At 42.2% G+C, this 23,481-nt stretch overlaps 1 protein-coding gene across 6 annotated transcripts in view; it reads right to left on the reverse strand.

Moving 5' to 3' along the window:
• Positions 1–23,481, reverse strand: part of LOC121680982 (homer protein homolog 1) — a 170,170-nt gene that overhangs the window by 52,453 nt on the left and 94,236 nt on the right. The window contains exons 2-3 of one of the 6 annotated variants that reach the window (XM_042060586.1): positions 2,243–2,413; positions 1,808–1,889 (exon numbers count right to left, since the gene is read on the reverse strand). The exons of 4 other annotated variants lie outside the window; for them this stretch is intronic. Coding sequence is in view for 1 of the 2 variants with exons in the window: in XM_042060585.1 (XP_041916519.1) it covers positions 2,243–2,263 (21 nt within the window). In the remaining variant the exon portion in view is untranslated. The remainder of the gene's footprint in view (positions 1–1,807; positions 1,890–2,242; positions 2,414–23,481) is intronic. One more of the 6 variants, XM_042060585.1, reaches the window with a different exon arrangement.

Consider the following 23,481-nt stretch of genomic DNA (forward strand, 5'->3'; position numbering starts at 1 on the left):
ACAGACAGGCTACAGTCTGCCTGACGTGACTCACGGGAGACATCGCGGGAGATATCGCGGAATTTTGTTTGCAATAAACACAGCAGAACTTTTATTCTTACTCATTAAAATGAGCATGATGACTGACGAAATAAATTCTTATGATGTAGTTTAAATAAACCACTGTTGTCATACAGTTAACAGGTCTGCATTGTAGCACATAAATTCAATATCAAGTGTTTTCCCTATATGTGTGTCTATCTATTTAACCAACAGCAGGAAATAACAGAATATCCAAACGTTTTCAGTAGGCTAGCCTACCATTGTTGCAGAAATCACGTATAAGAAGGTATCCCTTCGATTTCTGTTTATTTTCGTATATTCCAACATAAGGAAGCAGCATGAGACTCCCGTCAAAATCGTCATGAGGACATTCCTCCCAAATGGCCCGTCTTTGAACTGACGTCATGAGGGCGTGTTTTAGCTCGTGCAGCTCGTGGAAGGCAACTGCAAGATCTGTCTGCAGGCTAAGACTCCCGCGATATTTTAAGGTCATGTGACATGGTGTCCTCCCCGGCTGACAGAAGTCGGACAGAATTTCTAACCAGTAAGCATTGCGTCCATCCCAGTGTTCAACCCAGCATGCATCACATCAAGTCAGATCTGCACAGATCTGCCTCAAGTCGAACACGCCTATTCTCTGGTGTAGAGTGTACGCTGGACTACTTCCTGTAGGTCGTGTTGAGGTAGCAGTGGAGCTTTTCCGGAGGCGCTAGTTTTGAATAGACAACGTTTCAATATGAGCGGATTTCGGGTAAAAGAGAGGCGATTAACCTATCAACACGTGAAAAAGACCGCACTCCATTGTTGTGTACCCTTGTATGCGAATTCGTCTAGGTACAACAGTACTATAAGCTTTCATAGCTTTCCAGTGGATGTGTCGGTGAGAGCTGAATGGATGGTAAGAGTACGGCGGGACGACTTCACCCCAAGCAAGACAAGTCGTGTTTGCAGCAGGCATTTCCAGAAGAACGATTTTGTTAGCAAGCCGGGGAAATTGAGAAGGTTGAAGAAAGGGGCCATTCCTTCTCTTTTTTTCCTGGAATAATTTTCAAATACCGGCACCGAGGGCGAGTGTGTGGGAGCGGAGACCCAGAGCGGATAGCCCTCCTCCTGTCCATGACATCGACTCAGAAGAAGAGATGGAGGTCGCTACCCTGGCACCAGATCATGATTATTGTATTAGTCCTACAACAGCAATGGTCGCAGATCAGTTTGCTGAGGAAAACAATACACTTCGCCAGAAAGTAAAGGAGCTCACAGTACAAATTCAGGCTCTCCAGCTGTGGAGTTGTTTTGGATTGAAGCGCTTTGCAGGATCGGACGAGGACATCCGATTTTATACCAGGTAAGTCATAATTAAGGTGTTTTGAATTACAGGAAGCTGATGTCTTGTACCATATTAACAGTGATGGACAAAAAATAACGCAAGTCATGTACTTTAGTGTAAGAAAAGATGGGCTCCACTAAAAGTCCACCTTACAAGAGGTGGAGTATTTTCCTTCAAGTGTACATCACATATCAAAAGCAAAAGTAGTGTAATTTATGACTAACATAATGATATGGTCAGGCCCAAACTTGTGCTACCTACTGTACAGCACTCGGACAGATGCGTAGACACAACCTTTCATTGTCTTTTCTTCAAAACAAATGTAATGTAGAGTAAAAATTAAGATAATTGATCATGTGTAACTAAATTAGTCTACCATGACTAACAACAATGTTATTTTTTTGTATTTTGTTTAAAAGATTCCATTCTTATGACCACCTGATGGCATTCTGGAGGCTCATCGAACCAGCAACATCAAGGATGATCCGTGTGACAAGTGTGGCAAGAGAAGCATCAGCCTCTGTGGCAGAGAAAACAACATCGAACAGATCAACTAAGTTGCTGCCCATAGATGAGCTATTTCTTTTTCTAAATTATCTATCAACCGGATGCACACAGAGAGAGCTTGGCCACCAATATCCATCGGACAACAGCCAGCAGGATTATCACAACCTGGGCCAACATTCTTTACTGTGTACTGGGAGCTGCGTGTATCTGAATGACACCTGAAGAAATCACAGCCAACCTACCTCCTGAGTTCAAGGAATATGCAGACACTCAGGTCATTGTTGACTGCACAGAATTGTGGTGCCAAACTCAATCCTCACTTGTGCTACAGAGTGAGGTGTACTCGCACTACAAATCACACTGTACCTTTAAGGCCATGATTGGCATGGCACCACATGGTCCTCCTCCTTGTTTCTGCACTCTATGGGGGCTCCATCAGTGACCGTGAGCTTTTCAGATTGTCGGGCATCATACCTCTCCTGTCCCCTGACATGGCTGTGATGGTGGACAACCTTGTGCCAGGAAAACTTCACAGGCCTGCCTTCCGCTCCAACAAGGAACAAATGGAGACCCAGTCAATCGTGCGACTGCGAGTTCATGTTGAAAGGCTAATCAGGCGGGTTAAGGAGAACAAACTTTTTGACACTGTAATCCCTTTGTCTATTTCAGGGAGCATTAGCCAACTTTTCACTGTAGCTTGTCTCTTGGGCAACTACCAAAATGGACCTCTGGTCAAAGACTGGAGAGAGCATAAGAGCCAGGTAGAAATCTGACTGCTTCATGGCTGGCAGCTCCTCTTCTTCATTTTCCTTTTACAAACAATATACTGATTCACACCACAATTTAGTTTTGGCTTACATTTACTGACTTTTTTTAATTAATAAATTATTTATTTGAAATCTATATTAACTTGGTCTCCCTTTGTGTTGTTTAGTGTCCCCTCAAGTGGGCCTGGTGTGGTGTGGGTTCACCTTTGCTTTGCCTACACTTTAAGTCAAGTGGTCAATCCTAAAAGTGTTACAACTCTGTTTAATGCATATTTTCTGATTAGTAACTTGAGAAATTTAAATTAACTTAAAACAACCCACTTGAAGGCCTCACACTATAATCAGATATCAACAAGAACAAGACAGGTCTTAGAAGTTATTGTTTACTGATAATTCATTTATTACAGCAGCATTACAGCATTTATGTAGATATGTGTAGAATGTTACACCACTGTCCTGATATATTCTTTGGATCAGGGTGTCTTCCTCAGCAAACACCACAAAACCACACCACTCCATCCCTGTTAGGAGCAGCTGGCCCTGCACCTGCCAGTAGTAGCCATGGTCCTGCTTCAATTCCAGGTTGCCGTTCATTTTCAGATGTGGATAATCTACATAGCTCTTAACATTTAGGCATTTTATTTCCACAAGGCCAAATTCAGTACTTTCTGTTGGGTCAAAGATAACCCCATCTGGTGATGTACCTAGCCATGGAGTGTCGGGGTGTATAATAAAGCCACAAGGATAGTAGTTCACCCTCTTTAGCTTGCAGTACTCTTCGATGGCATCAGCTTTCATTTCGAGACCCCTCTTCATTGCTGCTGTCTGACGGACCCCTTTGAGCAGCCGGTCTGCCATCTTATCTAAGGTGCATGGTTTAGCATGGCATATTTCATCAAAATTTGAGGAAGTGAGTCTGGGTTTTCTCAGTCTATGCCAGTCTGCTGATGCACTTTGACCCCTAGTTGCAGCCTCTATTTTGTTAGCCATCTCCCTGGTAACCTCAAGTGACTTAAAGTGTAGATGTTGATGCTCAGTGAAAACAAACATACTGCATGATGCCAGCCAGTGGCAAATCTGGGCATGGTGGAGCGTCATGGTGAGCAACAGAGCGACTTCTTGCCTTGGGTTGTTGGTATGACAGGGGACTGCCTGCTTGTACCAAACCGAGTGCAGAGTCCACTAGTGGCACCTCACAGGTGATACCCATTGTACAAATGGTTGATGCAGAAACAGGGGTGAACTCTTTGTAGATCTCTGACACTCTGAGAATGGACAGGTCCAGCAACTCTCCACTGATGGCTTTGTACAGTGTGAACCTATTTGAAACAAATTGAGAAACGCCAGTAAGATACATCACTTCATAACTACAAGTAACAAAACTACAGTTTTCTTGATTTGATTGAGAAAAGTAGGCCTAACAAATTAATTCATAGATTACTAACGACTAGCCACATTCTCACCTTACTCCCTCGGCCATGGTCCTCTGCTTTGGTTTAGCAGACATCACAGCCATCTTCTCGACGGGACCTGGTTTAACACCCTGTGAATATAGGCCATAAGCAGTGATGAGCGTATGTGATGTGTGTGTGTGTAGATGTAGTATTGAAATTATTGTTACATTATTTCAAGACTTACCAGGGTTCTTGGCTTGTGCGACTGTTGTTCACTCTCCGTACAGCTAAGCACTGGTGGAACAACTGGAATGTTTAGCTGAGAATAATGTGCAGACTGGAAAAGTAGAGCCACACAATGGTTACAGAGCACTAATCCAGCTACACATGTACAGCTGTGATGGGCCAGCTCAACAGGGATTGAGTCCTTCAGCCCCACCTGTAACAAGATGTTAAAATGTATATATATATATAAAAAAGAGTAGCATAACTGATTTGTCATATTTATATGGACTTATTTAAGTAAGCTACTATGTATTTTTCTTTAGTTAAAATAGCTAGTAAAAACTTAACTATTTTCTTCACTGTTAGTAAAGGTAATAATCTTTTTCTTTTAATGTGGTCAGTGGAGCAGTCTATTTGATTTGCAGGTAGGCCTACACTCAGAATCCCAGAAACTTAAAAAAGTACCACGATTGCAGTATACCTACTTAGACTTAACATGTTTACATAAACTTCTATACCTATTTTATGTGTTTCACTTTTAACCTGGGATGTTCAGCATACCTGGAAAAACAAACTACTACACCACTGATTGCTGTTAGTGAAAACATAGCCTAGTAGGCTAATGTAGCACTAAGGGTACACTGGTCATTTTAACGTGAATGGGGGACATGGTCAACCAAATGAACATGGTTAACCTAGGGCAAAGAACCAAAAGAACACGATTAACCCAGGAACATGGGTAACCATCTTAACGCTATCTTAACTCTACACTCATCCTACACTTAAACTGTGAGGTGGTTTTGATCTGTCCATTGACGGATGACATAACGCCCTCACACACACTACTCCTGTCACTGGATCTTTCTTGGACACTGAGAGGAAATAAATTAAAATACACACACAAAAATTAGTTGCTAATCATATCAAGATAACAAGGTATTTAATAACACTAATAAAGTATCTGGTAATATTGACATGATTTGATGTGAGTTAAAATACTTGGCTGCTAGCTAGTAACGTCAATAGCTGATCTGGCTGCTAACAGCTGATCTGACTGCAACAGCTGAGTTATCGCTACTCACCTTCATTGTGGATGTAGCTTGATATGTACAATTTAAACCCTTTTTCACGCTTGCAGCCGGGTGCAGGTGAACAGTGGTCGACAATCCTGTGGATGTCGTTCACGTCGATTTTCGGGAGGCTTTGTAGACAACGGGTGAAATATGCCATCTTTCGCAATCAAAATCAGCCGTCTCACTGCTATAGCAACCGGAAGCGGTCGAGCGCACACTCAGACCGCAGAAGTAGAACTCCTTAGTTACGTGCACGTAGCGAATTACATGTACAGTGGGCATTACTTCAAATTGGCCAGCTTCCCTCACGGTCCACGCGTAACATCACGCGGGATCACGCAACTTTAATTTGTATTTTTCCAGTGACGCTGCAACAACCCAAACAACTGGCAGATGTCTCTTGTGAGCAGGGTGTCTCGTAAAAGGAAATGGAGCCTGGAAAACCCTACACAGACTTCACTACAGACTTTAGCAGACTGGTTTAGAAATAATTTAATAGCCAGAAATATGCCTGCCCTGCCCTAATAAAGAAACCAAATGCCTTTCTGTTACGTCCTGTTATCACGGAGTTACAGGCGATAAACGATTTTGGATGGTCACAAGTTTACTTCATTAGCGGTTTATTTTTTTAATTATTAAAGAGTGTTTTTCATTTAAAGGTTTGACTTTGTGCTTATTCAGTAGAGCATTTAGTGCTCTTCCCAATCCCAGACGTTCACATTGCATGTTTGTTTGTAATGGATGCAACCACGAGATACGCGCTTGACGGCAATGAGTTGTTAACAGACATGAACCAAGACATATAGCCCAGCAGCAATCTATCTAAAATAACACATACTTGAAATACCATTCATGATATGTTGTCAAATATATGTATGTCAAATAAACACATGTATTCGAATATATTGGAATATCTAGGCTATATTATTTGCGCATTATGTCAATGACGCGCGTCACGTCATCTGTTTTTAACTTTTTGGAAACTTTTGAATTAACTGAAAGAAGATAAATATATTTTGTTAGTTTTGGAAGTTTATTTTTACGTAGCCTACAATGGCCAGTTCCGACAAAGCCGAAATTACTCCTTTTGAAACAATGAGTGCAGGCCGCGCGTTTGTATGATTATATTGCTTGACGGGGGGATCCCAAGCAGCTTTCAACAATAAGGCTACTTTGAGAACATTTCCTAATTCCCCCGACACTGATATTCAAAAATGTTGAAAACTATTTCGGCATAGCCTATAAGCAGTTTAATTAAATGTAATGTTAGTTGTAAACAAACGGGCTACTTGGTGAGGCTTGGCCTCACAGATGCGCTCGTGACTTAGATGGCAAGAAAAATCTTCATGATATAGGCCTATTAACTGACTGCCCGATTCACGTTGGCTGGGGGGCAGGAGGGGCCATCAGACATTTGTGCCCAGGGGTCTATGAATTGTTAATCTGGCCCTGCCCCCAACAAATTACACCTTCCCACCTCTTTGACAGCTTCAAAGAAGTCGAGAGGACTCCTAACTCACAGACCTATTCAAAAACCGGTTTTTGTGGCATTTCGTCATATTTTGAAATCCTATGCGGCTACAGGAGCTTCCAATCGCGAGGAAGCAATTTTGCATTGTAGGCATAACTAACATGCAATAACGCCACCAACAACAACCAAAACTAGGCTACTCATTGTCAACATGTAAAGTAAATGTAACTGTCAGGATCTGGACTGGACTGATAAGTTTGTGCCACCCTGGTGGCCATTTTGTGTATTGTCCTGTGTTTGTTTTTGCCTGTTCCCCATGTGCTTTGTGTTACCTGCCCCCTCCGCCCCATCTCCTTATTTGGTCTGTGCTTCCTGTCTTGTTAGTTTTCCCTCCATTTCTGCCTCCTCACCTGTTCCCTGTTAGTGTCTCGTTGGTTTCGTCCAGTCTTTCTGTTAATTGGTATGTGTATTTCTACCCTCCTGTTTCCTTGTCGGCTTGTCTCTCTGTTTACCATGTAAGTTCTGTCTGTTAGTAAGTCATTAAAGTGTGTTTTTTCTACAATCTGCCTGGAGGAGTCTTGCACTTGGGTCCAAATCCGTTATCTCTGACAGTAACGTTATTGTGAATCAAATTAAAATGTTCTACTCTTTGCAAATGTAGGCAGAGGCATAGTAACAGATTTATTTAATAATGTTACAAAGATACTACATCAATCCATATGTTTCATTAGGCTACTAGGCTATTTGTTTTGCCTTACTCTTGATTAATTTAGGCTAGGCCTTTTTATTCAGTTATTCATCATATTCCGTCTTTGTGTAGCACACGCATTCTCAGACCTGTCACTCATCATCGTAAGGGAGGTGTTTGGAATCATTCCCGCGTTACAATCATCAGCCAATCAAGGTGGTCACTTCAGTCAAGCTTGTGCATGAGTAATAACGTCATCCATAGCAACGAAGACTCACTCTTAGTTTACGAGTTGTCATTTTTCCTTACTAAGAGAAGGTCTGAAAGGCTTTGGGAATAACTTAATAAGAGAAACTCCTAGGTAAAATCTTTTATTGCTATTTAGGAGTACTCCTAGTGGCTTTGTGAATATGGCCCCTGGTGTCTAACCCAATGCATAGCCCATTTACACAAAATAATGGTTGAATATTACTGATGATCATTGTTATTTAAAAACATGCAGTGCGCGTAGGGCACCAAAAACATCTTGCTCATAAAAAAATCATCATACCGCACATTGTGGCGGGTCTGTTATTTAGCCTACTTATTGTAGGCTGTACAAACCACAGGCCTTTATTTTGGGCAAGCCTGCATTCGAGGCAGGCCTTCTGTTGAAGAATTAATCCTCCTGCCCCCGCCACCACAGCTGTGGATAGTGTGGCATGCTCACACGTTATGTCTCCTCCTTGCAAACTTGACTAGGCCTATAGCGCAACCATTTACGCTTCAAAAAATAACAACTTGCCAGATATGCCTTCATAGCTTTGGGCTTCATTCAGCATTTTGTTCTTCCACTGGAAATTACTCTTCTACATTTGCTGCCTGCTGCATCCTTTCTGTTTTTATTGTTTAGAAAATGTTTGACGTCTTCAGTTAATGCATTAAACATTGTTTGCTGGTAACCCGCCACAAATAGCCTACAGATTCTTGCATGCGTATTCTCTATTCTCTCCAAAATGTGCCCGTTCTATAGGCTGGCCAAGTGCGTAATTCTGCGGCATAAAGCAGATGTATTTGTTTATTGTACAGAAAAATAAAAATAACCAGTCAAGCAGTCAATGGACTACATTGCAGTCAAGAAGTAGGGCAAATTAATTTACAAAACCAAAACGTGGGTCATAGTTCTCTAAGCCTCTATTGCTTAGCCTGTTAAAAACGTCACTAGATAGTATTAAATCGCCAACAACATTGTTTTCTGCAGAAGCCTACCCTAGGCTACAGATTAGTTCTGAACAGTTATTTCTCTACTGGCTCAATTATCAAAAAGGTGCTTTCGTCCTCCGCAAATTAAACAAGTAGTTCCGTAGAGAGTTTTAGAATAAATTAGCGTTTGCGATTGACAACGTTGTGATAAGTAGGCTATAACACTAACTTTGCAAAGTTAACTTGAATGCATCAATTTTGAACAAAGTTGTGTAGGCTACACCGCGCCAGTTGTAGTCTGCATGAACAGTTCTTGCACAAGACTGTCCTGCGCATATCTCTACCATAAAATAATGTGTCTAGGCTAATCTATATTTTCAATAAGCAAGCACTGCATGCCTGGAAACAATATGTCAATATATTAGAGATATCAAGAGTAACGAAGGAATGGATGTTACAGTTATTCAGTAACTGTAACGAATTACTGAAATTTGAATTGCACTTTGTAACACGTTACCCCCAACACTGGCAATAACGTAGACAGCAAATTAAGATATTTTTTCGTTTTGTGGAGCGGCACCGGTACCACTGTGTAGCCAAGCCGTATGCCATAGGCTACCCAAGTAGCCTAAATCGAGGTAGCCCGGGCTTTCATTTTCCCAAATCGCCGTTATTTTGATGAGATTTTAATTCCCTTCACACAAAACTTTTCCTCTGCAAATATGGAAAATATTATCGAATTAATTAGTTCAAACACACTGAATGTCTACCCATATGACTAGGCTATCCGATGATAAGATTAAATTACGGATTATCACTCATTTAGTGTTGAGATGTTGTTCATTGAGTGAGATAAGATCCAAATAGCAGGGATAGCCAGGACGGATGAAACACGTTTTAATCCGTAATTAGAGATTGTACCACACAAAGCTAATATTTTGTCACTAGCAACCAACAGCACCCTCCAGAATTATTGGCACCTCTGCTAAAGTTGACTAAAAACCAGTACAAATATAGCCGCAAGCGGCAATGGCGGGCCCGAGCACCGGCGGGCCGCAACCCCTGACATGTCGGAATCCAACAAAGCACCGACATGGTGCGTTTGTAAAATGTACATATTTGATGCGTGTGCTATTTGTTTTTGTATTTTATTTTCTGCCACATGTACTTTCTTGGCCAGGTGGGGGCGCAATGCAAGGCAGGCCCATTGGGTGTCATCATAAGTATAATATATATTAACCTGAGAAATTTCAGACCATTCATTTTAAGCAAAGAACATTTCTGATACACTTTTTGGTTGGCCAGATGGTGGCGCTATGTTAGGCATGGAAATTACACATGTGAATATCATCACAATAATGATCCACATTTTTTGTAAACGTTCAGAGCAATCACTTAAGGCATTGTCCATTTTCTGGCACATTTCCTGCTTGACCAGGTGGTGGCGCTATGCCAGGCAGGCCCATTGGGTGTCTGGATATCATCATAATTATAATATCTATTAACATGAGAAGTTTCAGACCATTTATTCAAAGCATAGAGCATTTCTGGCACATTTCCTGCTTGGCCAGATGGTGGCGCTATGCTAGGCCTGTGAATTAGGAATGTGAATATCATCACAATAATGATAGCTGATATTTTATAAAGTTTCAGATCAATCACTTAAGGCATTGTCCATTTCTGGCACATTTCCTGCTTGGCCAGGTGGTGGCGCTATGCCAGGCAGGCCCATTGGGTGTCTGGATATCATCATAATCATGATGTCTATTAACCTGAGAAGTTTCAGACCATTCATTCAATGCACTGTGATTTATGACACATTTCCTGTTTATGTGGTGAGATATTAAAATCATATCAAATATATAACATATCAAAAATCCATTCACAATTTAACATCAGCGACATCTTGGCATAATGTTTGTCAAATTTCACATGAATCTGACAAACCGTCTAGGAGGAGTATGTTCAAATTGATCATGTGAAATCAGCATAATTGCCATTCTTTCTGTTGCCAGTTGGTGGCGCTATGCCAAACATGCATTATGGGCATGTGAATTATCATTAACATGGTCTTCAATGACCTCTGAAATGTTAAACATTTCAAGCCATGCACGATAAATTATGACACATTTACTGTTTGTGTCCAAGGGTATTAAAATTCATAATTTCGCCATTTCGTCAAATTACAACATATCAAAAAAAGGCTTCACAATTTAGAATCAGGAACATCTCGGCGTCATGTATACCAACTTTGACATGAATCGGATCAACCGTCTAGGAGGAGTATGTTAAAATTGATCATGTCCACAACGCACAAATTCTCAATTACCTCACTTCCTGTGGGCGTGGCTAATGGCATGTTAATACAAAAGTTGTTTGTTTTTGGGAGTTACATACACCCCCCAAATTTGGTGTGTGTATCTAAAACTATATGCCAACCACAAGTCACAGTGACATAAGGGGGCGCTAGCGAGTCTCTGGGCCATACCCAGGGCCGAGCTTTTTTACCTAGCTGCGATGCGTGACACCTGACGTGTGTGCCAAATTTCAAGAGTTTTCGACCATGTTAACCACCTCAAAAACAGGAAAGCAAAAAAGTGGAATAACAATAATAATAATAATAATAATAATAATAATAATAATAATAATAATCCTTACAAAAACAATAGGGCCTTGCGCCCTTCGGTGCTCGGGCCCTAAATATAGCCGCAAGCGGCAATGACGGGCCCGAGCACCGGCGGGCCGCAACCCCTGACATGTCGGAATCAAACAAAGCACAGACGTGGTACGTTCGTGAAATGTACATATTTGATGCGTGTGCTATGTGTTTTTGTATTTTATTTTCTGCCACATTTACTTGCTTGGCCATGTGGGGATGCAATGCAAGGCAGGCCCATTGGGTGTCATCATAATCATAATATATGTTAACCTGAGAAATTGCAGACCATTCATTTTCAGCAAAGAACATTTCTGATACACTTTTTGGTTGGCCAGATGGTGGCGCTATGTTACAGTAGGCATGGAAATTACACATGTGAATATCATCACAATAATGATATCCCAAATGTTTGTAAAATTTCAGATCAATCGCTTAAGGCATTGTCCATTTCTGGCACATTTCCAACTTGGCCAGGTGGTGGCGCTATGATAGGCAGGCCCATAGGGTCTCTGAATATCATCATAATTATAATATCTATTAACCTGAGAAGTTTCAGAACTTTCATTCAAAGCATAGAGCATTTCTGGCACATTTCCTTCTTGGCCAGGTGGTGGCGCTGTCAAGCAGGCCCATTGGGTGTCTGGATATCATCATAATCATAATATCTATTAACCTGAGAAGTTTCAGACCATTCATTCAATGCACTGTGACTTTATGACACATTTCCTGTTTATGTGGTGAGATATTAAAATCATGACATATTACAACATATCAAAAATCCCTTCGCAATTTAACATCAGCAACATCTTGGCATCATATTTGCCAAATTTCACATGAATCTGACAAACCGTCTAGGAGAAGTATGTTAAAATTGATCATGTGACATCAGTGTAATTGACATTCTTTCTGTTGCCAGGTGGTGGCACTATGCCAAATATGCATTATGGGCATGTCAATATCATCACTCCCATGGTATTCAAAGACCTGTGAAATTTAAAACATTTCAAGCCATGCATGGTGAATTAAGACACATTTATTGTTTATGTGGAAGGGTATTAAAATTCAGTTTTGCCATTTCGTCAAATTACAACATATCAAAAAAAGCTTCACAATTTAGAATCAGAAGCATATTGGCATCATATATACCAACTTTCACATGAATCGGATCAACCGTCAAGGAGGAGTATGTTAAAATTGATCATGTCCACAATGCACAAAATCCATATTACCTCACTTCCTGTGGGCTAATGGCATGTTAATACAAAAGTTGATTGTTTTTGGGAGTTACACACACCCACCAAATTTGGTGTGTGTGTATCTAAAACTATCTGCCAACCACAAGTCACAGTGACATAAGGGGGCGCTATGGAGTATGGAGCCAGTGGCAAGGCTTTTCCCCTGTGTATTCATGGTACCTCTTGACGTGTGTGCCAAATTTCATGCGTTTTCACCGATGGGAAGAACCTCTTTTGGCATCCCAATTCATGACATTTTAGTCCGCACAAAATCCCAAATACCTCACTTCCTGTTGGGCGTGGCTAATGCATTGTACATACAAAAGTTGTTCATCTTGGGGAGATACACACACCTACCAAATTTGATGCGTCTAGCTGAAAGTATGTGCCAACCACTGCCTCAATCACCTAAGGGGGCGCTACTGAGTCCCTGGGCCACGCCCGGGGCCAAGCTCTTGTACTTAACTGCTTTGCATGACACCTGATGTGTGTGCCAAATTTCAAGACTTTTCACCCATCTTAACCACCTCAAAAAAGGAAAACGCTCTGAGACAAAGTTAATATAATAATAATAATAATAATAATAATCCTTACAAAAACAATAGGGCCTTGCGCCCTTCGGTGCTCGGGCCCTAATAATAATAATAATCCTTACAAAAACAATAGGGCCTTGTGCCCTTCGGTGCTCGGGCCCTAAAAAAACAATCTGTTGGTGTTTATTGTAATCTCACAATGGAAAAATTAGGAAAAATCCAACCTTGAAGGGAAGCAAATTTATTTTGAGAAAAAGGAAAATCTCATAAAGAAATAAATATTTTTCACTAAAACACGTTGCTTTTCCAACCATTATTAGGCCTAGGCCTATTTTTATCTCTTTTTTTTTTTTTGCAAGGTGTTGCTCCTGGCACGACTTTTGGTGATTAATTGATAGCTGTTTTTGGGACACATTAAACTTTCTTTATAATGAGCGCATACGGGGAGTAAAACGACTTGTTGCCGTTTTGGGACGTTAAGCTACGTTAAGCTTTTTCACGTTAAGGATTTTATGTCCTTCATTCATTTATATATTTAGGCTACTTTTAACCCCTAGACTGGCACATAACAAAATTGGGGGCTCTCCAGCTGTTTTTTGAACCCTATAGTAAAAGTGAAGGCTCATCCACTTAATTTTTTCTCGCTAACTTTTTTCAGTTTAAGTTTCAGTTTTTCAATTTTCAGAAGTGCGCTGTAACTTCTGGAACTCTGGTGAGTTAGGTGTCTCCAGTTGGGTTTTAGTAATCCTTCCATCGGGGCACTTTTGTTGTTTTGTTTATATGATTATTTGGGGAGTTTTATGTTTGGGTGGTGTTTTGAAGGGCAAACCCCGGGGGGAGCTTTGAGGTTTCAGTTGGTTTCAGTTTGAGGCCTGCTGGAGGATCAGAGTTCCCATGCTCATAGCCAAAGTGTTTAAGTTGCGTGTCTTCAATCAAGTTTTGTTTTGTTGTTGCACTTTTTTCCAATGCTGCTGGGGCTTAGTTATGAGAATATTTCCTCGTTTCGATGTTCGCAATAGCCTTCTGGCTGTATGCATATAAAACGGATAGTTCCAGTCCTTGATTATGATTGGTTGAATCGTGTTCGATGCTGTTGTATATTTTCCTGATATAGCATGGCTGAGACCGCATTTCATTCTATATTAATGCGAATGCTGAGCAACTATTCCGATAAGAATCTACTAGTGGTGGAACTATTCTATGGGGACTCCGCCGGAAGAATGGACATTTGTAGATGAAATAGCTTTTACATTTCAAGATTATTTGTTTATTTTGTATCAATCTTTAATGTCCTATATGTGGTAGCCATTTTATAAAGGCAATAAGCCCCTTGAGACCATTATCGTGAATATAGTATAGCTGAGGGGTGTTGTTGGGCACGAACACCTCTCAGCTGTGCTATTCACGATAAAGAACGGCCTCTCGGGGCTTATTGCTTAACTCATTGAGTGCCAAAACGTAATATTACGTTTTTCCTTCTCATGCGTTGAGTGCCAAAAATGTAACATTACGTTTTTAGCTTTTTTTTTTAATTACGAAACTAGACACTCTAACACACCTTATATGTGATTTTGGGAACTCGGTGATGAATGGAAATAAAATATATGACGATCGAAAACTCATGAAAACGCACAATCTTATGCCATTTTCGTGGGTCTATCACTAGGTGACAGTCTCGTCAGGTCTCGCTGATCACTTCCCGGAAAGTTTACAGACAACACTTCATATTTCATGAAAGACGTTATATCTTCATTTCTAGAAAAAAAAACAGCGATTTTGATGAAAACTAGCCACTGGTTTGCACCCACTGAGAGCTTAAAGTCTCACCTTTATAACGAGCCATTGTATGTGTTCATAGCTATAACACAGAATATGCTGTGGCTGTACAAAAATCATCAACAATGGTCTAGATTGCTGGCACTCTAGGACAAAGCTTCCGAAAACAGCTTGGCATTCAATGAGTTAAGTAGCCTACGCCTTTTGTGGACAAAGAACAGGCCTTGTTTTTTGTGGCAGTGGTAAGAGCATAGTTTTTTGTTCGTTTCTGTTTCTTAGCCATGAGAATTGATTTCCCTTGATTTTTTTTTTTTTGTAAGAATTTGTTTAATTTTGGGTTGGGGGGAGTAGTGAGACTGATATTCGCTGTCCGTTGTAAATGAAGCACAGGATTACAGGCCTGACCCTTCATTATCGCTGGTTATAAGATTTTGTGTGGCTTGTTTAAAGTCATTAACTATGTCTGTGGTTGATGAATTTATCAAGAGCCCTTCGAATGAGCTTTTGTTAAGCTTTTACGAAAGAACAGTTGTTGCAGATAGCTGATAAATATTCAATTGACATAGCGAATGAGGATAAGACAAAAAAGAGCTGCTGTTTAAAGCAGAAGAGACGGGCTTAGTGGAAAAAAATATCCTAGTTGCTAAAACCAATGGGTTAACATCTCCAGTGTCTTCAGCTGCGAGTTTGTCTGAAGCTGATTTAAAACTCAGAGAATATTCTTTTCAGGAACGTTGCATGCAATTTGAGGCAACCAAATTAAGAGCTGAACATCAGCCGATCTGTGAGAGAGAAGGAGATTGAGCAGGGATGCACGATATATTGGCGGCCGATATATTATTGGGGCAGCCGTGGCCTACTGGTTAGCACTTCGGACCTGTAACCGGAGGGTTGCCGGTTCGAACCCCGACCAGTGGGAACGGCTGAAGTGCCCTTGAGCAAGGCACCTAACCCCTCACTGCTCCCCGAGCGCCGCTGTTGTTGCAGGCAGCTCACTGCGCCGGGATTAGTGTGTGCTTCACCTCACTGTGTGTTCACTGTGTGCTGAGTGTGTTTCACTAATTCACGGATTGGGATAAATGCAGAGACCAAATTTCCCCTCACGGGATCAAAAGAGTATATATACTTATATACTTATAGGCCGATAAATTAAAAAATGAAAATATTATTATCGTTCCGAATTCCAGCCAATAATTTGCGCCGATATTTTTTTAAAGCCCTAATTTCCATAGGCCTATGTAAGGCCCGTCTGGCTACACTGAGCCATTTGAGCTTGGTTGGCTATAGGCTACTTCTTCCTCAATATTATGTCAGCAGTGTTAATGTATTTCACCATTCTAACAAGATCTGTGGATCTGCGTTGAATCTGTGCATCCCAAAATCTTCTCGTGAATGATCCTCCGTTTAACCTTAGCAGAGCAGAGCTCAGCCTACAGCCGTCTTGTGCTGGTGTGTTTGCACTTTACCACGCTAGTCGGGGAAACAAACAAATTCTTCGGTGGGACGAGTACATGAGTAGACCTAGGTCTAAGTTTCATTCCCTTGGGTTTTGTATTATTACTGAGAAATATGCTATTCCTGCTTCAGTTCCAGACAGGTCATCATAATAAGTAATTAAAACCTTCGGGGCTAATCCCTTTCATTTCTGCAGCAGGTTGTGCGCAACAGAATAGACAGACATAAGATCAGGCTCGGACTGGTAATCTGTACAACCGGTGGGCCGGTCCACATGTGGGCCGGTGACCTCCGGGATTTCCGGGATCATTTAGCCTATTTGCGGCCCGTCATGTAGGCCTAGGCAAATGCAGTTGCATCCATTTGGCTTGGGGGGTGACAGGTCAATCATTTTGGCCTCTTCATAACAGGTTCAGTGTGTGTTACGATCGCGCCCCCCTGCCCCACCCCTCAAGTGGATTTGTCCAAGCAGCCGCTAGGTTTGTGGGGAAATATAGCCTACGAGTACATGGTAGCCTAGGCTGTATAAGTGCTCTCCGCTAGCTGATGTTCACATCATCGCATTTTAACCGTAAACAGCAATCAGAGGTCTAGTTTTATTCCATAAATATATTGTTTTTATAGACGTTAGTTGCACGCGCTACCAAGAGCTTCCATAGTAAATGCACCATGTAGGCTACTGCGGTTCTGTCAACATAAAAAAAACTACAGGTAGGCTAGCCTACAATTTTCGCACAACTTGGTGGTAAAGTGTAGCACAGAAAACCCATTCATTTTTGGAGCTGATCCTAATCAAAAGGAACTTCAAAGTATTTTCCATATTATATATCCATAGTTCACAACGACAGTGAAAGTGAAACTTTGAAAGTGGAAGTCTCTCCACCGAGTGTTACATTAGATGCACAATCAATCGTGAGTCGATGCAGGTAAAAAGTATCAACTGGTAGGTTAGTAACGAAGGTAGCCTAATTTTGCAAAATGTGATGACGGCACACAAACTTGGGCAAAAACGTTTAGTATCGGCCTACACTTGTGGTGATAGCCTACAGTTAATGTGAATCGCGGACTATAACCAAAATAGGCTAAAGGAGATTTGCACCAAATAAAGGCTGTGGTTGTGTTTCTACAACATGTTTGCACAAAACGTAATTTCTGTCAACTATTGTATGACGACATCCATGTTCAGTAGCCTATATTTTTCATTTAGTCAAGCAGTGACATGTGGTTTAATGCATGGGGTAACATGACGTGAGACAGACAGAAGATGAGCCTGTCTTTAGTAGCCTATCCCAAATCCCTCTCAAATCACTTTAAAAAGGTGTGATTAGCAACCAGAATTTTTAAAAGAGACAGAAATTTTAAGAGACACCCCCGGACCCCCGTGTTTTTGTGATTAGGCTAGGTCCAAATCTAAATGTTTGGGTTCCGTTTATGAAGTGTTGCTACAGCATAGTGTGTCATTTATGGGGGAAACATTTATGGGGGGATTTTTTATTGTTTATTTTGGGGGGGGGGGGGGGGGGGTCGTCGGTCCAGTGGTGGGCAGGTCCAGGAGAAAATTGCCAGGGCCGAATTTTGTTCCCAGTCCGACCCTGCATAAGATACAGTCCGAGGAGTTGCAGCTTTATTCAGTTAATCGCAGTTTCCCTCACAAACTCTAATTTGGTCGCTATAGCTTTTTCCCAGCTTAGCCGTTTATCTACGTTGAGCGTTTACTCCTATATGAAATTCCATATCAGTGCATCTCTAAGATTCAGAAAGAGCTTCAAATTCGTGAAATAAAGATTGAGCTTCATATGAGGAACGAGAAAGGGAGCGTGCACATCAACGCGAAAGAAAAGACCATGAATTTGCGTTGAAAAAGTTGGAGTTAGAATTAGCTTCTAAAAGAGATGCGGTAGTTCCTAATATTTCAAATGGGGTTGCTTCGAATACATTATCGCCTTCTTATCTCATTTTTCCTCTGGTCAGGATTCTACTGCTCCATTTAATGTGCCATCTCCTATTATTACTGATTCGTCTGACGAATACTTAGTGATGCCCTATGGATTAGCGAACGCTCCCTCTGTATTCCAAGCCTTCATGAATGAGAATATCTCCACCGATTTGTGTTGGTCTTCATTGACGACATACTCGTATATTCCAACAACATGGCCGATCACCGAAGCCATGGTCCTCCAGAAGCTCCGTGAGTATCACCTCTATCTTAAAGCTGAGAAATGCTCCTTCCACCAGTCTCAGGTCCAATTCTTGGGTTACAACATCAGCCACAACCACATAAGCATGGACAAGAAGAAGGTGGAGGTGGTACGAACTTGGCCCAGGCCCACAACTATTAAGAAACTGCAGCGCTTCCTAGGCTTTGGTAATTTCTATCGCCGCTTTATTAATAATAAAGATTATTATTCTGTTCTGGTTCTGACTGACCACCGCAATTTAGAGTACCTCCGGGAAGCAAAACGCTTAAATCCAAGACAAGCCAGGTGGGCCCTCTTCTTTACTCGTTTTACCTTTTCAATTTATTATCGTCCAGGTTCCAAAAATGTCAAGGCAGATGCATTGTCTCGAATCCATACCTCTGAGGAGAGTCACCACCAGCCAGAACCAATATTACCATCCCGCCTGATTGTCAGTCCTATCGTGTGGACGCTGGATGAGGAGATTGCTGAGGCCTCGATTGCTGATCCTGCTCCGTCCAACACCTCAGCCAACCTCACCTATGTCCCCAGCGCACTCCGTCGCCAGGTAACCTCTGTAGTTCACTCTTCTCTAGGCACTGGGCACCCTGGAGTCCATCAGACCCTCAGTCTCATCCGGAACCGTTATTGGTGGCCGGAAATGGCGAATGAGGTTCGTCGTTTTGTTGCTGGCTGTGCCGACTGCGCCATGACGAAGACCCTACGCCATCTACCTGCAGGGAAGCTGCTTCCGCTGCCTGTCCCTAAACGCCCATGGTCCCACTTAGGTATTGATTTCATAACTGATCTCCCATTATCTGACGGACACACATGCATACTTGTTTCAGTGGACAGATTCTCTAAGCTCATTCCCTTCAAGAGTATACCCACTGCTAATGAAACTGCCCAGACACTCTTTAATGATGTTTTCCGCAATTTTGGCATTCCTGAGGACATTGTTTCTGACCGTGGACCCCAGTTCATTTCTAGGTTCTGGCGGGCTTTCTGTACTCTTCTAGGTGTGACCGTGAGCCTTTCCTTGGGCTACCATCCCCAGACAAACGGCCAAACTGAGATCCAGGAAGATCCAGGAAATTGGCTGCTTCCTTCGGACCTTCTGTCATGATCGACAGCACAGTTGGCACCAGTTCCTTCCCTGGGCCGAATACGCGCAGAACTCCCTCCGACAGCCTGCTACAGACCTCACCCCCTTCCAGTGTATACTTGGTTTCCAACCTCCCTTGTTTCCATGGACAGGAGAACCATCAGAGGTACCAGCTGTGAACCATTGGTTCCGTCAGAGCCAGAGAGTGTGGAATGAGGCCTTCCATCATTTGCAGAGAGCCGTCTGGAGACACAAGCACCATGCCGATGCCCGACGAGGACCCACTCCATCATACTCTGTCGGACAGAAGGTGTGGCTGTCAACTAGGGATATCCGGATGCGCCTCCCGAGCAAGAAGCTAAGTCCTCGTTTCATTGGCCCCTTTGCTATTCTTGAACAGATCAATCCAGTCACCTTTAAGTTGCAGCTGCCGCCACAATATAGAATACACTCCACTTTCCATGTCTCCCTACTCAAACCATTTGTTCCATCTCCCACAGAGTCCGGTGCCACTGCAGAACCTCCCCTGCCGCTCCTGCTTGAGGATGGCCCTGTCTATGCAGTGCGCGACATTCTGGACTCCCGACGCCGGAGGGGCCGCCTCGAATATCTTGTGGACTGGGAGGGTTACGGCCAGGAGGAACGTTCCTGGGTACCACGAGGTGACATCCTGGACCCAACCCTACTCACCACCTTCCACAGAGAACATCCATCTTGCCCTGCCCCTCGTTCTCGGGGTCGTCCACGGCGTCGGGGTCCTCGCCCATCGGGAGCGGCCCCTGGAGGGGGGGGGGGGGTGTTATGTCACACCGGCACCGGGCTCTCCCTCGGCCACGCCCCCTCATGCCACACCAGCACCTGACTCTCCTACTGCCACTCCCCCGCTTTCCCCAGTCACATGGAATCTCTCACACTCTCCTGCCTATTAGCTCTACTCACCTGCAAGCAATCACCGCATCATTAACTCTCCTACAAAGGTTTCCCGCATTCTCCAGTCTGTGTCTGGTCTCGTCAATCTTGCTGTGCTCCTCTGTTTCCTGCCTCTTCCAGTATGCGTGAGCTCTTTGTTAGAATTTGTTCATATTTCCTTGGAAATCATCTTCTGAGCTTTTTGAAGGACTGAATCTTTTGAGTGTTTAATCCTTAGTAATGTTTTGCTTTCGGCTGAATTATCCTCTGAGCCAATAAAGGAACCTGTTTATCTAAAGATCTGTTTCTACCAGTCTGAGTCTGTGACAATCTGATTATAATGTGGTTAAACAGCAATTCTGAATGCTTTTGAATTAGTGCCTGAGGCATAGACAAAAATGTCCTATGTTGTTAACCTAACCTGTTGGTAACCTATGTTGAAGTTGCACGTGAGAAACAGGGTCTGTTTGACCGCTGGTGCACATCAGAGCATGTTCAATAAAGAGAGCAACTTTGTGAATTAGTTTTGCTGGAGGAATTTAAAAGTTGCATTCCGGAAAATGTACCCACCTATCTAAATGATCGGGACGTGACAACATTGGCTCAAGCAGCTGTATGCGCTGATCAATATTCCTTGACGCATAGAAATGTGTTTGTTCCTCTCCCGTCTTCTCCACCTCATTGTGTTCGAACACCACCCTCCAGTCCAAAACTAAGTTGGAGGAATTCAAATTTTGAGAGCCTCGCAAAACGAGAATGTTTTTATTGCCATGAGGTAGGTATCTTATTAGCGTGTGTCCAATTTTGGAAAAGAAAAATCAGGCTCTCAAGCAATCAACACTGAAGAGTGTGGGATTTGTGCGCACCATGACGTCAGAGAAAATATCCGATGAAATTGATTCTAGTTATGAACCATTTATTTTAAACAGAGTTGTCTCTCTCACTGGCCATGAAGAAGATAACTTATTTGTAAACATTTTAAGAGATACCGGTCCTGCACAAAGTTTTATTGTTAATCCGGTCCTTCCATTCTCTAATGATCAGGGGTGTGATTGGCAAAGGTAGAAAAAATAGGAAAATATACGAAGCCCCCCCCCCCCGGTGTTTCGAGTACTTTAGTGTACTATAGTGTTGGCTACCGTATATATTTAATTTACCTGTCACCTACACTTCATCAAATACATGGGGCAAATCCTATGCAAGGGTGGCACTAGAAAAGGACCTTAAAGAAAATATATTTCGGGTATATGCTAGGGGGGTCCGGGGGCATGATGACATCTGATGACTTTTACGGGAAGTATTGATACATTGAGATACATATATTTCAAACATAGCATATTACAATACAGCCTATAAGGCCTAAAGAAAACTAATTTATAATAGAGCAAAGTAGCCTAGGCCTACACAAGATTAAACCAAATATGGCTGAAATATATAGGCCATCATGATCATTTTGCCAACAGTGATGCAGAACCATGGATTCTTTCCATTTATAACATGTTTTGTTTATAACTTAAACCAACATTGAGTACATTATTTACTATAGGACTACTTGATGATAATATATAGCCTGTCCCCTAACAGTCCTCTGGGCCTACGTACAAAATAGTGAATCATGTGATAGGCCTACTGATATTGATGCTGATTGAAGAGATTGCAACTTAGGGTGTGTTCGAAACGGGAGACAGCTGCCTACTGCCTCCCTCCCTACATAGAGAGCTGTCTCACTAGACATGACTTTGGATTAAATGCATCTTTTAAAAATGAGCGTAGCACTCTAGAATCTTTGGTTAACACTACGGTATGACGTTAGCAAAGGCCTGACGTTAAACTAAATTAGCTTACGTAAGCTAGCAGGCTAACGGTATAAATTAGTTTTACGGCCGGCAGATATATCAGACCAGACACTATTAATGGTTACAACAATGGCATAATCAGATAGTAAATTGTTTATTTCTAATCTGTAATCTACAAATCTAAGCAAAATAAGGTCACACAAATGACATTTTAAACAGATTCAGCAGCCATTACCGATGTCATCCGCCATGTTTGTTTACCTTTCACAGCTGTTTCAGACGTTGCCGCAAGGGATTATGGGTAGGAGGGAGCATGAAGTGTGCATCGATGCTGCCTTCAAAAATGACCGTTATTTGGGAATTCTAAGATATCTTAAAAGGCAGCAGAATTTGTTTTTTCGGTTTCGAACTGCACTTGCTGCCTTGCTCCCCAGTTAGATATCTTAAAAGGCAGCAACTTTACCCGTTTCGAACACACCCTTAAAGTTTGTTGATATTTCAGTTCCAAGGAGAATCAAATTACATTGATTCCTCTCCTCCAAAAGTAACACTGTAGGTCCTACACCTCTCCTCCTAAAATAAATGGTAGGCTCTGTTTTAACTGCACCAGGATTGTGTAGGATAACCGGCTACAACACTAGTTTTAAAAGCGCACACACTAAATGGAGAGCTAAGGTTAAAATGCGGACTGCGCCTTTAAATTGGCGACTTTTTTTATCTATCAGCACAATGCTACAGTAGGCTATTTCCACTAAATATTCAGCTCAATATGATGTACAAGAGTTTTACTAAGTATGCCAAAGCTTTGATCTCAGGGATGGATTACTGCACGGGCCTACCGGGCCCAGGCCCAGGGGTCCCTGAAGCACAAGCCTTTGCATGGAATCATTGCCTCAATATCAACAAATCAGGATGTAGGCTATGATTGTGATTGAATTTAGTATTGGCCATCCCCAAAATGCACCAGAATACAGGAAATCGCATCAAACAAATGAACCCCCCCCCCCCCCACACACACACATATACAACAATTAGTGGGGGGCCCTCAATACATCTGGGCTCAGGGGCCCGAAAGTTCATAATCCGCCCCTGTTTGATCTCTTAGCACCGTCACCATAACGTTACGTTCTCATGGTGAGACGGCATGCTTCAAGCACAGC

This window comes from Alosa sapidissima, chromosome 13, assembly GCF_018492685.1.
Source record: "Alosa sapidissima isolate fAloSap1 chromosome 13, fAloSap1.pri, whole genome shotgun sequence".
NCBI classification, from domain to species: Eukaryota; Metazoa; Chordata; class Actinopteri; order Clupeiformes; family Clupeidae; genus Alosa; species Alosa sapidissima.